Genomic DNA, 17,048 nt, shown 5'->3' on the forward strand with positions numbered 1-17,048 from the left:
ACGAACCCAGTAGTCCTCCTACTACTGTGGGTTAGTGTTTTTGGCATGTCAGCATTGAAATACCATTTGCAGAGATATTTCACTCGCCATTAGGAAAAGTAAAAGCAACACATGATTAGGGCTACATGATTAGCAGGGGGACACCGTTTTAAGCGCACGGAATTTTAAAAACAATGTAATTACATCTGAGTCCGTCTACATCGCGCAATAAACCCGTCCTTAGCAGAACCTACTTCAAAGCATGATGCTAGCTGCAGATGCACAAGTCAAAATCAAATGAACCCAAGTAAACATGCCGCGGCGGGCAACATTAATAACCAAATTGCCTTACCTTAAAACGCTGCCTTGACCACAGGACGACTCGCAATTATTCCACTTAAATCCACACGGTTTAACTCATCTAACACAGCTAGCAAGCTGGATATGTGCTAATATTGTTGTGCTTGTTTTCTTCCGTAGATGCCATTTTTACATTACCCAGTCCCACATCCAAAAATATGACGTAAATATATGTTAATTGTATTATTATAACTATTAGCAAGCAAATCAAACAACATATTAACAAATCAATATATCAAATCACCCAACACGTATGAAAACAGAAGAACTGATTTTTTACTGTTGCGGAGATATCGCGGGAGTAGAATGGATGACGTATACAAGGCTACGGTATGCTTTAGGGGACAGAAGGGTTGTTTTACCTTACAAATGACAAAAAATCGTTTCATATCGATATTATGAATTTTGATATCGTTTGACACCAATATCGATATCGTGATAAAAATACGATATATTGCACAGCTCTAATCAGTACTGATCTTTCGAAGCTCTTCTGCCAATCTTTTAACGTCTGCAGGTTAGTAATTGTTGGAGCACCCGTGTTGACAGACAAAGAAGGCTGCTGACTGTCACCCAAAGTAGAGATGTTCAAAGCATCCAATACGATATTTACAAGTACTTTTTTACCAATTGATTTCTCAAAGTCCACAAAAAAGGTTTTGCAGATTTCTTTAAGCTTTGGTTTAGTTAGTTTTGAAACTTCTTTGAAGGTTTTAGGGAGATTTAAATTTGAAAGATTACTGTCAGTGTGTGACGCCATGTTGTTTTAGTTCGTTTATATTTTGGTCACACACACACACCCCAAGGCGCAAAGCATTATGGGTAATGTGAAAGTAGTCAATCAGTGCTTCAATGAGTGAATCAGTGAAAGAGAGAGTGGAATAGAGAGAGAGTGAATCAGCAAGTCAGTGACTGAGTGAGTGTGTGAGTCATTGAGTGAGAGTAAATGGGTACGTGAATGAGTGAGTGAGTCAATAAGTCATTGATTCAGTGAGTCACTCAGTGACTAAATGAGAGTGAACGAGTGAGTGGATGAGTGAAAAGTAAATCAGTAAGAGGAGTCGTCATTTCATTAGAAAGAAATACAAATCAATGTGCTGCATCACATCTTTATATGCTTTGCAGTAATCATTTCACTTTTCAGCAACAAAGGGCTTTTCAAAACCAAATATTTTTCTCATCCACTGTCTGAGAGGATAGTTGAAAAAAGTCAGCTGAAGAATAATACCTTTCATTTTACCTAGAAATCCCCTCTAAATTCACTCCAGTTCTCATGTCCTTAATCTCTCTACCTGAGAATCTAAGAAAGTCCTAATTACAGCCATTTAAAAAGGACTCGATGACATCTTTTGATGTAATATTACCGTCTGTCCTGATTAGCTGTGCACTTGTCAACCTTGTTTTCATCACACACATTTAAACTGTACAGATGAACATAGTGGCTAATGGTCATGCAGTTCTCTTTTTTAAGCTTTGTAAAATTGAATTAAGCTTTATTAAATTAGGTAAATAGTCCATTCTCTGTGGACACGTGGATACCTCTTTCTGGGAATGGCTTAGTCAGAAACAAATATCTTTCTGTTTTTTTTTTTTGTGTCAGACTCCTGAGAGAGCTTACAGAGATGTGTGTTTCTTGCTTCGAACACAGCAGAGGCAGTTCATGAAGGCCTTGATGATTGAGGTTGCTTTCACACTTGCTTTTTTTTCCCTGTTGTTCAGAATGCCTTTGTGCTCATATGAAAAAAGCAGCTCATGCAACACGAACACTAACCATAACAACCAATCCTGGGTTACATCAGCGAAATAACTAGCTTTGATATCTAGATGTATTATTATCAGTAATACAGATTAAAAAAAAAAAAGCTCTGGCGATGAGGAGGTTGTTTGCCTTCACCGTTTTGGCAGAACATTAAGAGAAGAGGAGCTGCTGGTGTGACCTGATTGTTACCCCATTTTGACCAACAGGGAACGGGTTCTGTTCTGGCCTGAGTTTCCCAAAAGCATCGCAGCACAAAAATCATCATTAAATGGTTGAGCAAGCAGCACAATAAACGCTCTCTCTCCTAGTTAAGATGCTCTTAGATTTAAGAGGCTTTTGGGAAACCCACCCCTGGTCTGTGCACCAAATTTTGAACCGGTCTGAATATTTTGACCAAAAATAAATTGGTTTGGAACCTGAAAAGTTGGTTCCCAGCTGGAACGAAAATATAGCTGTTTTTTTCAACATGAATCATGATGACATCAGTGGGCATGTCATGAGTTTGGAGAGGAAGCACAGTGCAGCAATGGAGAACACAATGGAAAAGGACATATCTTCAGAAAAAAATTGACCGGAAACAAAACATCTGCAATAATAGGATGAAAGTTTGCGGGTAATCAACGCGCTCTGCCATCTTGCTACTACTGTTTACTCACGTTGTGAATTGTGCAACACCTTCCATTCATGATGCATCCTTGATGACAATTGTTCTGTTCAAAATAGGTGAAAATGTGGGCTGGTTCACTAGCTGACACCAGGGTTCAAAGAATCCTGAACAGAACCAGTTCCCTGTTGGAAAATGTTTTCGCTATCTTGTAATATTGGCAATGAAACTTCCGGTTTCAATTTCAATGTCATAAATCTCATATTTGCTCACTGACCAGACTAACTTTTCACTGGCACTTTGTCCTCCATATTTATGTTTCTTGCTTGGCCCCCAACTTGCAACCTGATTGGATGGGAACAAAACTCAGGCAGCAAAAATGTCCTATAGGATTACATACAAAAGATTCACTGGCTGTACAAAGTAAAGCAGACAGTGTAGTGGTACAGCAGGTAGCATTGCTGCTTCACAGCTTCAGAGGCCTTGGTTTGATCCCTACATTTCTCCCATGTCAAGTCAAGTTTATTTGTATAGCGCTTTTAACAATAAGCATTGTCGCGAAGCAGCTTTACAGAATTTGAACGACTTAAAACACGAGCTAATTTTATCCCTAATCTATCCCCAATGAGCAAGCCTGTGGCGACGGTGGCAAGGAAAAACTCCCTCAGACGACATGAGGAAGAAACCTCGAGAGGAACCAGACTCAAAAGGGAACCCATCCTCATTTGGGCAACAACAGACAACATGACTACAACATTAACAGTTTTAACATGAAGTCAGTTTTGTTGATGTTAAAAACTCTTCATTGATGGAAACTTGAGTGCAAAACTGTTCATGACAACTGCAGTCCTAAAGTTAGCAAGTCAACTGCCAGCTGTTAGCAAGTCCTCAGCCATAAAAGCATTACTGTAAGAGTCCAGAGTGTCCTCCAGGTGTGACTTTCAACTGTCCACATGGGGCCGTTCTCCACAGGAGCGATGCAATGAGACTCCACCAACCAGACACAGGGCACCAGGATGGATCAGGCAGGTCCGAGGAGCAGAAGAGGTCAGCATCTCGATCCCAGGACCGACATGTAACTCAGAGAGACAGATTTTTTTTTTTTTTTTGGGGGGGGGGGAGAACATAGGCTGTTAGGTAATGTTTGCATGGAGTTTCCTCTGCGTTCTACTGGTTCCTTCCACTAACCAAACACATACCAGTCGGTGAATCAGTCAGTCTGAATTACCCTTTACCTATGACTGAGTGCCCTTTGTGGTGCCCTGGCTCCTGATCCACAACAAACCCTGACCAGGATAAAGCACTTACTAGGAATGAATGAATCAATCAAATAAAAGAAAGGCACTGTATTTAACCAGTAGACTAGCCATTACGTTTTCCACAGAAAGTTCTCTGGTTCTTAAAGTGGAATTAACATGTAAAGACAAAAGTGCATGGCTATTCATTTCTGGGGCATCTGCATGGATATAAGTCTAGAAAATTACAGTTTATGTGCTTATGCATTGAAAGTAAATAAAAGTAAATTTTGATTGCTGTATTATCAAAGTAACAAGTTAAAAGGATTTTAAAGGTAGATAAGTCTCAGATAAGAAGCTATAAGCCATTACTTTCTTGAATTAGAAAAAAACTTAAAATTCATGAACTGATAAACAGCTGAAGGTGGCTGCTTATTGAGAATGAATGTCTCATCTCATCTCATTATCTGTAGCCGCTTTATCCTGTTCTACAGGGTCGCAGGCAAGCTGGAGCCTATCCCAGCTGACTACGGGCGAAAGGCGGGGTACACCCTGGACAAGTCGCCAGGTCATCACAGGGCTTGAGAATGAATGTATATTATCTAATTCTGCCCTCTAGTGTTGACTTCATGCAATGACACCTGGGACCTGATTACTACATTTGTGCCTCTCCAAAATATACCAATCAATCTAATCATTTGTTCAAAACATGTGGGACAGCTTGTGGGATAAATCTATTCGTCACTAAAAAAAACTTTAACCTTTAATCTTGGTCCTGAGTTCAGGATCAAATGAGCAGTGCTTCCTGGTGTGCTACCATGCTGCCCTCTAATTAGTGTTGGAATCAAGACCACCTAAACCGAGACCAAGTCATGACCAAGACCAGTGTATCGAGACCAAGACAAGACCAAGACTTTGAAGGGTTGAGATCAAGTCAAGACTAGGACCAGACCAGTGTGTGGAGGGGTGGTAGTCGTTAACAGTAACAAAAATTTCAAATTAGCAATGAGTCACATTATTGGTTGCATTTGAAACAGGTAGTCTCATCTCATCTCATTATCTCTAGCTGCTTTATCCTGTTCTACAGGGTCGCAGGCAAGCTGGAGCCTATCCCAGCTGACTACGGGCGAAAGGCAGGGTACACCCTGGACAAGTTGCCAGGTCATCACAGGGCTGAAACAGGAAGTCTTACATCCAAACACAGTAACAATGTTCACAAATAAATCAAACAACGCACAGGTAATTTAGTGAAATCCCCAAAGTGTCAGTCCACGCTGTGGTGCATGCACCTGAAGGCGCGCCTCGGTCTCCAGCACGCGCACTGTTAACAAGGCGCACCTGAACTCAATTAAGGAACTGTGCACGCACCTATTTAAGGACTGTGCTGATGCATATTCGTCGCGAAGTATAATGATACGCAAATACACGTTACCAAGCCTTTCTACCCATGGTCTTGTCTTCCTGTTTCTCGATTCTTGTGCCTGCTTCTCGTTCCATTCTAGATTTGCCTCTGATATCCTGTTTGTGCCTCACCCAACCTTTTTGCCTGTTTTCATGTTTCTGATCTAGCCTGCCGATTTGGACTGTTTTCTTGTGTGTGTTTGTTTGCATATATATTACAGTACCATATAACTGAAACTTCTGCACTTACATCTGCCTCCCTCGCATACCTGACAGAATACTTCACCTTACTATGGCTGTAGTAGAAGCGTTTCAGTACGCGATTCCATGCTGCTTCCAGGTTTTCCTGTTCAGCCAGAGCATCAGAGCTAGCACCAGAGTCAGCACCTGCGCCAGCTTTAGTGCTATTACCAGTTAAGGCCAATGCCGGAACCTGCTCCTGAACCTGTGTCAGAGGACGTCAGAACGACCTCTGCCTCAGCCGGCTATGAAGGCGGCAGCGTCCCACTGCTGCCCTGCTATGAAGGCATCATTGTCCCACTGCCAGGTCCTAACCAGGACCAAAGCAATGCGATGACCGAGCTCGAGCCCATATCTGAGCCAAGTCCACAGTTCGAAAGAGAGCCAACTCCATAGTCTGAACCAAGTCCAGAACTCGAGTCATCCCCAGAGCTCGAGTCCTCTACTGAAACTTCTGCACTTATATCCACCTCCCTCGCATACCTGACACACAGTTGCGATCTTGACTGGTCTCGAAATAAAATCCAGAGTCCTCTCGATCCAAGACTTGAGATAATCCCAAGTAAAAATGCAGTCAATTCCAAGACGAGACCAAGACCTTCCAAAAATGGTCTTGAGACCTTAAATGTTTGTGATCTCCACCATCAGTCAAGATTTTTTTTCTGACCACATTTCTTCTGCAAAGTTGATGGTTCATCACTATCCTTCCAAGTTTTAATAATACACTGGACAGTTTTTAACCAAATTCCAGTAATTTCAGCAATCTCCTTAGTTGTTTTCTTTGCTTGATGCAAGCCAATAATTTGACCTTCTGAAACACAGTAACATCTTTTCCATGAGCACGGGATACATCTTCCAACATGTTTGTTTAAGAAATGAGAAGCTACTCATTATTGCCAGCTGAAACATATTAGGGCTGTTTCACAATCACGGTTGTCTTTTTGAATAAGACCAACTAACTTCTGCAACTAAGTCCAGTATACTGTATATGCTGGAGTTTCTTCTACCTTATTGTACAGGGACACACTTACAGCCCTACCTACAACAGTAATGTCTCTAATAAGTTCTTAGAAATATATATGTTTAAGAGTCAAAAGAGGGCTCAGTTTCAACCTTGTGGCCATTCCATTTAACTCTAATTTAATTATTACACTTAGATTTTACTGGTTAAATTTAGAAAAATGCATTTTTAGCACTAACTAGGTTTTATTTTGGGACATATGCAGTACTTTCATTCACAATAGAAAGATATTTAAGTGGAAGTTACACTTTTTTGTAAACCAAGAGTCTCCCACAGGCTCCTTTGTCTGTCAGAAATGTCCTTTCTGGAAAACACTCACCATATGAGGTTGTAAATGATTTTTAAGAAAATAAATTGTCTCTTTTGAAGCAGAATACTCTGTTGTTGCACAATAAAAAACAGGATGTGAAACAGATGCGAGACACATTTGCAACAGAGCTTCACATGTGGTTGAAATGAGAGTTCATCAAAAAGTGTCCTCTCCAAAAAAACACAACTGAAGTGGTGACAGTACTTGAAAATGTATACTTAAAAATGACATATGTTTCAACAGTTTTTCACTTTGTATACCTTACTCTTGTGGGCTATAAGAAAGTGGGTCAATTTTAGAAATACACTCTGGAAGACTTTCACATGACATCATCATAACTGCAGATTTGTTTATGCGGCCATGTTGATGGGCAAGCTTTGTGTTTGACAACAACTGGCATAAGTGTATGCAAGTGACTGTAAGCCCAGTTCATTAAACATCTACAGATAAACTTGTAGAAGTTACATCTAAAAGAGCAATACCAGAGCCCTGTAGTGCTTTTGGATGTAATAACAGATGTGAAGATAAGCCTGGTTTAACTTTTCACCACTTCCCGGCGAACCCAGAAAGATGAGGAAAAAATGGCAAGCTGCAGTTAAACTGGATGCCAACAAAACATCCCTGTGTGTGTGGAGAGCATTTTCTCATCTCATTATCTCTAGCCGCTTTATCCTGTTCTACAGGGTCACAGGCAAGCTGGAGCCTATCCCAGCTGACTATGGGCGAAAGGCGGGGTACACCCTGGACAAGTCGCCAGGTCATCACAGGGCTGACACATAGACACAGACAACCATTCACACTCACACCTACGGTCAATTTAGAGTCACCAGTTAACCTAACCTGCATGTCTTTGGACTGTGGGGGAAACTGGAGCACCCGGAGGAAACCCACGCGGACACGGGGAGAACATGCAAACTCCGCACAGAAAGGCCCTCGCCGGCCATGGGGCTCGAACCCGGACCTTCTTGCTGTGAGGCGACAGCACTAACCACTACACCACCGTGCCGCCCCAGAGAGCATTTTATATCAGGTTAGTGTGAAAGCTCTGTGCAGTGTAAAAATGTAGATCTGGATGTGGGCTTTGGCCACGATATATTTTATTAGACCTAATGCTTGGTTTGACTAGCAGCATGTTTTATGTAGCATGTTTTGTTGAATGTTTTATGTTCAATGCAGACTCAGCTAAGCATCATAAAATATGCTAGATCTAAGCCCTGGTTTGTCTATTACTATTAGAAGTCTGTATTTGAGCTAAGCATTGTCATAAGATATTTTTCTTTATCGGGAATTTCCCATAACATTCTGGTATGAAACCTGCCTCAAAATACGAGCTAGCTATCTCGTATAGCTAGGCATCTGTACTTTCGTGTGCCTTTAGCATCTCTGGTGTATTTAGAAGTCTCAAATGCTAAATAGTTCAGGATGTTGTAATGTCTCAAATCCTGTAGCTGGTTTGCTGAACACTTTTCAAGTGGAAGAAATGCATTTGGGGGTCAATTAAGAAGAAGCAGCCTTTATTTTTGTCACACATACTACTGCATCTCAAAAAATTAGAATATTGTGAAAAAGTTCAATATTTTCCATCAGTTATTTAAGAAAGTGAAAATGTTATATATTATAGACTTATTACACATAAACTAAAATGTTTCAAGCATTTTTCTATTTTAATCAGTATGGCATACAGTACAAAAATATAAAAAAAAACCATCAAAATATTAGAATATTTCATTTCAAGTTTGAGTAAAACAGTATGAACACAGTGTATCTCTCAGTCTAGTTCAGTACACACAACCACAATTTAGAAGTCTCAAATGCTTCTAAATTGTTGTCCAGAAGATGATCACTGATGCCCTCCACAAGGAGGGTAAGCCACAAAAGGTCATTGCTGAAAAGGGTGGCTGGAAAAGGTGCACAAGCAACAGGGATGGCTGCAGTCTTGAGAGGATTGTCAAGAAAAGTTGATTCAAAAACTTTGGAGAGCTTCACAAGGAGTGGACTGAGGCTGGTGTCAGTGTATCAAGACCCATCACGAACAGACATCTTCAAGAAAGGGGATACAACTTTCACATTCCTAATATCAAGCTACTCCTGAGCCAGAGACAATGTCAGAAGTGTCTTATCTGGGCTAAGGAGAGAAAGAAATGGACTGTTGCTCAGTGGTCCAAAGTCCTCTTTTCAGATGAAAGTATATTTTGCATTTAATTTGGAAATCACGGTTCTAGAGTCTGGAGGAAGAGTGGAGAGGCACAGAATCCAAGGTGTTTGAAGCCCAGTGTGAAGTTTCCACAGTCTGTGATGATTTGGGGTGCCATGTCATCTGCTGGTGTTGGTCCACTGTATTTTATCAAGTCCAAAGTCAACACAGCCATCTACCAGGAGACTTTAGAGCACTTCATGCTTCCATCTGCTGACGAGCTTTTTGGAGATGCTGATTTCCTTTTCCAGCAGGACTTAGCACCTACCCACAGTGCCAAAACTACTACCAAATGGTTTGCTGACCATGATATTACTGTGTTTGATTGGCCAGCCAACTTGCCTGACCTGAACCCCATAGAGAATCTATGGGGTATTGTCAAGAGGAAGATGAGAAACACCCAACCCAAAAATACAGATATGCTGAAGGCCACTATCAAAGCAACCTGGGCTTCAATAACACCTCAGCAGTGCCACAGACTGATCACCTCCATGCCACACTGCATTGATACAGTAATTCATGGTAAAGGAGCCCCAACCAAGTATTTGAGTGTATAAATGAATATATACTTTTCAGAAGTTGGACATTTCTGTATTGTAAATCCTTTTTTTGATTGATCTTATGGAATATTCTAATAATTTGAGATACTGGATTTCTGATTTTCATGAGCTATAAGCCATAATCATCAAAATAAAAACAAAAAAGGCTTTAAATATTTCACTTTACATGTAATGAATATAGAATATATGAAAGTTTACCTTTTTGAATTAAATTATGAAAAAAGGAACTTTTTCATGGTGTTCTAATTTTTTGAGATACACTAGTACACTCAAGCACAGCGAAATTCCTCCTATTCCAAAGATTTGATGTCGCGAACTTCTTTAATGTAGAATTACAGCCACCATGGGCATTTGGTCAAGGATGAAGGAGACAGTAGAAGTTTGTTTGCAACCTTTAATCTCCCTTCCAGTTCTGAACCTTTTCTGCTGGTGATTAAAAAAAAAAAATTTATGTGTACTGTGCAACGCTCAATTATATCTTCCCTCCCTGCTTCTGATCTCTTTGTTAGGGCATTTTCAACACCACCTCTTCATTCAACCCATGTGAAGTGGTGAACAAGCGCGCGCACACACACACACACACACACACACACACCAGTGGCGGCTGGCCCATAGGGGGCGCTCGGGCGCCGCCCTCGCAGATGTGGAGGGGAAAAATATATATACATCACGGGCGATTGCTCTAAGACAACGAGGGAGGCTCAGCCTCCTCTAAAAATGACGAACATCGTGTAGGATGAATTGCGCTAGGCTTATGTTATAGCCGACCTTATAACATTGCTATTTCAGATCCAGAATCATAGAAATATATGTGCTCAACCCACTACAGTGTGAAATCATTCCCTTATAACTTTAATGTGTGTGTGAGTTTTTCCCCCTCGTGACAGCGCGATGCAGCCCAGCCTCAGTGGACTTCAATGGCATTTGGGAGCTCTGCGCTTTTCAATCTCAAAATGCAAGATGATTATTGGACAAATACTGTGAAAACGCCCGCCCACTGGACTCCCAGCCTCAGTGGACTTCAATGGCATTTGGGAGCTATGCACTTTTCAATCTCAAAATGCAAGACGGTTATTGGACAAATACTGCGAAAATGCCCACCTACGGACTCCCAGCCTCACATGGGAGGGACATGGCAGTTTCCGCGAGGAGACTGGTGATTGGTGAAAGGGGACGGATATTTTCTTTGATTGACAGCTCGTTTCAACTATAGACAGGTAGCGGTGAATTTCAGTTCAGTCCCATGTGGATTCGCAAGTGCTGTGGTGTATTGTAAGAGATCAGCTTACATTTCGATTTCATTCATTACATACGGTTTCTACCAGCTTTTTTAGTTTGTGTATATTTTCATTGTAAATAAAGTGTAAATATAGTGTTGTCAAGTTTGCTATCTTAGTTCCAGAAATTTCGTTTATTTGAGTGACTGAACTTGAACTTGAGGGGGCTAGTCAGCAAGCAAGAAAGCTGTGCACGGATGCCAAGCATTGCTGATTTAATTTTGGCGAAGCCATTTGCCAGTCTTCCTTTCAAGGAAAAAATTAAAATTAAAGAGCAGGGTAGACCAACTCCTCAAATTGACTTGGTGAAAAGGTAGGGAATAATACTTGTTCCTTTCAGCTCTCCTGGTACGAGAAAGTGAATTGGCTAACAGCAAGTGACCCACATCAACAACAGTAAATAGGCTACTTTAGTAATATGTCATGGATTAAATACAGCTACAATTTGGAAAACATTTTTAAACAAAAACACAGCCAAGAACATTTCACACTACAGACCTGGATTAAAAGTGAAGGGTTATCAAAATTGTCAATAAAACATTTCTCAGTCAAAATAAGTAAAATATAGGGAAAGTGTCATTGAATGAAATGTGTGGCACCCAGCTCTACTGCTGAGGTTCCTGACAAAGAGCTGCTTTCAATAATGATCAATTTTTAAACAACATGCCACAATTTTAAAATATAAAATGTTAAAATATACCCCTCCCCCCCAACACCACCATCATGTATATTGGACAGTAGGCTAATGGGCCAAAAGAACCTGTTATTTCACAGTTTGTGACGCTGCCAACAATCAGCCAGATCAGAGGCAAGAGTATGGGCAAAATTGATGTTTTTTCTTTTAAAATCTGGAAATATCGTAACAGACCAGCCTCCCCTGTTTGAAAGACTACAGCCGCAACTGATATATATATATATATATATATATATATATATATATATATATATATATATATATATTTTTTTTTTTTTTTTTTACAAATTTTATCATCAATGTCAGTTTTACTTAATAGTGTGTGCCTACATGCAATCTGAATTATTTAAACAACATTTCCACCAACTGGCTCTCATTCAACAGTGAATTTCCACCGACAGACTCGTATAATTTCTCTTCTTGGGCGCTCGTCAAAGCGCCCCAGAAGTGCAGCGAAATAGCCAATCGTGTATGGTTGCTAGGGGAAAATAATAAATATTTGGCCAATCAGCATCGCCGAATTTAATGGTTTTGAGGGACTGGAAATTTCGCCCCTGCTATAGAAAATGTATCTCTCTCTCTGTCTTTGGTTAGAGGTGATGTTCAAAACTAGACTTTTGGTTCATACTGGACAATAATCACATCTTTCTTGTCATAGTTTGTATTCACAACAAGAGTGTCAACACTGTGTTTCACTCCCCCTCTCTCTCTTATTTCACAGAAATACACATAGCTCAGAACACACACACACACCTCATTTCATAGTCACTCTCACACAGAAATCTTACACTCACCTTACCACCTCTCTCTCTCTCTCTCTCTCTCTAGCCCCACGCTCACCTTAGAAACCTTCCCCCTCTCTCTCTCTCTCTCTCTCTCACTCACACACATACTCTCTCTCTCTCTCTCACGCGCACACACACACACACACACAGTTGATTTGTATAGATTCAGCTGAAATCATACCCTTGCTGTAAACTTCTCTCAAGAATTTGAGTATTGTATTTGATACCGTACCTTTCCAAAGCATAAATGGAGCCTAATATAGCTGTAAATTGTTAATTTACTTTATCTGTGAAACTGCTAATTTTGAGAAGGAAATTAAATTATTATTGTGGAATTGTTGTCATTTTCTGACTGTTCATTTGAATGCTTATACTGGACTAGGCAGGGAAATCTATTGGCACACCAGCTCCACCAATAATTTTTTTCACCAGCCGCCAGTGACAGAGAGCGAGAGAGAGAGAGAGAGAGAGAGAGAGAGAGAGCAGTGTGCAGAATAAATAATGAACACATTTGTGGGTAAATTATATGGATCTGTGATGCCTGCATATTTCAGCTTTTGGATGTAACGTGATCTACTGGTATAAAATAATTTTTTAATTGTTTCAGAGATTGTACTAACTGCAGTTAGTCTTGATTTTCATTATTAATAGTCGTGGCTGTTTCTTTGTTTGCCCAACAATATGAAGGACGCTGCGTGATAAACAAAAATCTATGACCAGTAAAAGTCCTCTATATTCTGTCTCTCACCACAAGTAACATGCCCAGTGTATGACCTGTAGCTCTGAAATTTTGCAGTTAATTTCTATCTCAAAAGGTCATTTTTGGCAACAGAGAAACAAAAAAATTTTAAGTTTGCCTTTATTTTTTGGACGATTGGGAACCCATGAAGTGTACCGATTGTGAAACAGCCCTTTAATCACGGCAGTAATTTATATAATGAAAGGCTCTTAAGTATTTGTTTAATTGAGCAACATTTATTTATTTATTTGATCAGGCAGTGCAGGTCTCCAGTTGATAATTAGTAAGCTATCTTTGCCAGGTGTAGGTATTAGGTGTTATAACCACTGAGCTCTATATAAAATCTGGAGCGCTCATAGCCTATTCCCCGCTGTAAAAACGACTGAAGCCGTCTGGCCGCCATATTGCCACTCCCACGGCGTGTATTTGGTTAAGGCAGCTGGGCCATAGAAGGTTCACGCTGCACGCTGCATGCTGCACACTACACGCGTGTAAAGAAAAGTGGACAAACGTAGCATGACTTGCTCTGGGCCATAGAACGGCGTTCACGTTGCACGCTGCACACTTCACGCGTGAAGCGTGAAATGAACATGCACACTTTTTTCTAGGCGTGAAGATGGAAATTCCAGTCAATGCATGCGGTCACCGCCGCGCCAGCCAATCAGAACGGGTCTAGGGAGATAACTCTATGCTTTCAGGGGAAAACTTCAGAAAAAATATAATTGAATGGTATAATTGAAAAATAGTTCTTCATCGGGATTGTCAAGCAGATTATAGAATGTTCGGTGAAATTCACCACGGGTTTCTCTCAGAAGGAAGTGTTCTCGGCTCCAAATTCTGTTCCTTTTTCTCTTCCTCTGTCTCAGTAAAAGCAGAATGAGGCAATCGTCGTCATCCGAAGAGTCCATATTGTTGGTTACTCGGTCAAAGTAGAACAGACGCAACACGTGAACATCCAAGCATGAAGTTTAATGGCCCAGGGTCCGGTTCTTCACGTGAACGTGTAGCGTGTAGCGTGCAGCATGCAGCGTGAACCTTCTATGGCCCAGCAGCCTAAGGCGTTAAACCGTGGTATCCGATCAAATTTGCCCAAATTTGCAAAAGTATCTTTTTCCCCCTTTCATTACCTCCTTTTATTTTCTCAACTTTACCCACATTCCTTACATATCTTTAAAGCGCTCCCCTTCACTGTTATTGTTTTTTTTTCCTTTTCCAGTTCCCGATCATTTTAATGGCTTTTTTTTACTATAATTATTTTTACAGATTTCAGTTTTTCTCTTATACAGTGCAACTTTCTTTTGTATATTTTTTCATATATATGTACAGGGGGGCGGCACGGTGGTGTAGTGGTTAGCGCTGTCGCCTCACAGCAAGAAGGTCCGGGTTCGAGCCCCGTGGCCGGCGAGGGCCTTTCTGTGCGGAGTTTGCATGTTCTCCCCGTGTCTGTGTGGGTTTCCTCCGGGTGCTCCGGTTTCCCCCACAGTCCAAAGACATGCAGGTTAGGTTAACTGGTGACTCTAAATTGACTGTAGGTGTGAATGTGAGTGTGAATGGTTGTCTGTGTCTATGTGTCAGCCCTGTGATGACCTGGCGACTTGTCCAGGGTGTACCCCGCCTTTCGCCCGTAGTCAGCTGGGATAGGCTCCAGCTTGCCTGCGACCCTGTAGGACAGGATAAAGCGGCTAGAGATAATGAGATGAGAATTATTTTTACAGATTTCAGTTTTTCTCTTATACAGTGCACCTTTCTTTTGTATATTTTTTCATATATATGTACGGAGGGCGGCACGGTGGTGTAGTGGTTAGCACTGTCGCCTCACAGCAAGAAGGTCCTGGGTTCGAGCCCCGTGGCCGGCGAGGGCCCTTCTGTGCGGAGTTTGCATGTTCTCCCCGTGTCCGCGTGGGTTTCCTCCGGGTGCTCCGGTTTCCCCCACAGTCCAAAGACATGCAGGTTAGGTTAACTGGTGGCTCTAAATTGACCATAGGTGTGAATGTGAGTGTGAATGGTTGTCTGTGTCTATGTGTTGGCCCTGTGATGACCTGCCGACTTGTCCAGGGTGTACCCCGCCTTTCGCCCGTAGTCAGCTGAGATGGGCTCCAGCTTGCCTGCGACCCTGTAGAACAGGATAAAGCGGCTAGAGATAATGAGATGAGATATATGTACAGTTCACTGCTCCACATGTAGGCATTTTTCTTACCAACTACATAATTTGTCCAATTTTGTGTAGCTTCTAGTAGGCTAAATGACAGTTCCGCTCCGCGATGGGAGTGGTAAGATGGCGGCCAGCTGGCTTCACTCTGACGAGCCGATGAGTGCTCCAGATTTTATATAGAGCTCAGTGGTTCTAACACCTTGCTTCATAGAAATTTCTCATTTCTCCATCTTCGAACCATTGACTAATCAGAGTATGAAGTGCTTTTTTTTCTCCGAATAAATCCCAGAATTGTACATAAAACTACAGTTAGCCTTTTTTCCCATTGGTGGATAGTGACATGTTCTGAGATTTTTTTTACTATAATTAATTTTACAGAGATTATTTCAGTTTTTCTCTTATACAGTGCACCTTTCATACGTCTTCCACAGATCTTAGGATTGCACAACTGTTGCACAACCTGCACGTGTGGAACACACGCATCGCTGACGTCACTCTGCGGCTAGCCAATCACATCGCCTCCAAATGTGAACAGGAAGTGGTGTCAGTGTGTGCGTCGATATTTTCACTGCTGCTTGTGTTTTTGTCCTTACAAAAAAAAAAAAAAAAGGAGAAAGACCTAGCCTGCTAACAGCACACACGGGATTTTTTTTAACTGTTCAGGGGAAAAAAAATGAAACACAACTCTAATGTTCCTGCGTTTCTCACTAAGTTGTGGACTCTGGTGGAAGATTCTGACACTAATGAATTCATTTGCTGGAGTCAGGTTAGATTTAAAAAGCTCACACCAGGAGTGCTTTGAGAAGAACAACTTAACCGTTAGCTGTAACATGGTTAGCTGTTAGCGAAGCAATACGACACTTATCTTCTAACATCGGTTATATACAGATCAGTAAGACTTTGCATTTTTCCCCTTTTAGCTCGTTTAGCTACATGATGTTTGTTTGTATTGCGCTAGCTAACAAGCCACTTAGCTAACGGTAAACACAGAATAAAGCATGTATCCTCTTATTTTATTATCTAGACCCTTATTTTATTTATTTTGCTGTGTTATGGCTAAGCAAGTCATAGTTTTTGTATTCCAAGGGAAATTAATAGCCTAGCTGTTTACCTAGCTAAGAAACTAGTGACGCAATAAATGTATTTGCATATCAGACCGTGATGCATGGAGACACTTTATTAGAACTGAATAAAATAGTTTTATAAGGTAAAATAAAATATTAGAAGTAGGAAAATTTGGAATTGAGACAATCTCACTCTGATGGTTGTTTTGAAAACATTAAAATCTGCTTTTTTTTCCACAGTACAATACGCACCTGGAAATGCAATCGATCCTAAATGTTAATGGCTTATTCACGGATCGTAATGAAATATACCATGCACTGAGATGTTCCGGTTGAAATTATGGATTCTCTGAGCTGACTATGCCAGTCACCGAAGAGAATCCATAATTCCCGGTGCCTCTCAGTGTTTGATTTATATCCCTCATCAAAAAAATTCCAAACTAAGTATGAAGATTTTGGCATAAACTCACTGGAGGTAGCCATGCTTCTTGTTTACATCGGAGCGATGTGTCCAATGTACCATGCTATCGCCTGCCTCGCTAGGCATTGATCATGATTCTTCGTTTGCAATCACATGACCCGCCACCATGTTGGATGATATACAAATCCAGAATGCAAGGGCATGTAGATAAGTAGTATTTTTATTCACATATTTTGATATTCTGATTATTCTT

The 17,048-nt window shown here is 41.0% G+C and overlaps 1 protein-coding gene and 1 long non-coding RNA gene across 6 annotated transcripts in view; one reads left to right on the forward strand and one right to left on the reverse strand.

Annotated features, from left to right (window-relative positions):
- The window catches only part of LOC132883168 (uncharacterized), a 50,442-nt gene extending 33,527 nt beyond the window's left edge, over window positions 1-16,915 (reverse strand). The window contains exon 1 of the long non-coding RNA XR_009654287.1: window positions 16,845-16,915. This is a non-coding gene — a long non-coding RNA (uncharacterized LOC132883168). The remainder of the gene's footprint in view (window positions 1-16,844) is intronic.
- Window positions 15,875-17,048, forward strand: part of hsf2 (heat shock transcription factor 2) — a 29,734-nt gene continuing 28,560 nt past the window's right edge. For 3 of the 5 annotated variants that reach the window (XM_060916434.1, XM_060916436.1, XM_060916439.1), the window contains exon 1: window positions 15,986-16,202. Coding sequence is in view for 1 of the 5 variants with exons in the window: in XM_060916437.1 (XP_060772420.1) it covers window positions 15,984-16,076 (93 nt within the window). In the remaining 4 variants the exon portion in view is untranslated. Of the gene's footprint in view, window positions 16,203-17,048 lie in introns of all 5 variants that reach the window. The other 2 variants (XM_060916437.1, XM_060916435.1) reach the window with 2 other exon arrangements.

The sequence above is a fragment of the Neoarius graeffei genome, chromosome 3 (assembly GCF_027579695.1).
Source record: "Neoarius graeffei isolate fNeoGra1 chromosome 3, fNeoGra1.pri, whole genome shotgun sequence".
Classification (NCBI taxonomy): Eukaryota; Metazoa; Chordata; class Actinopteri; order Siluriformes; family Ariidae; genus Neoarius; species Neoarius graeffei.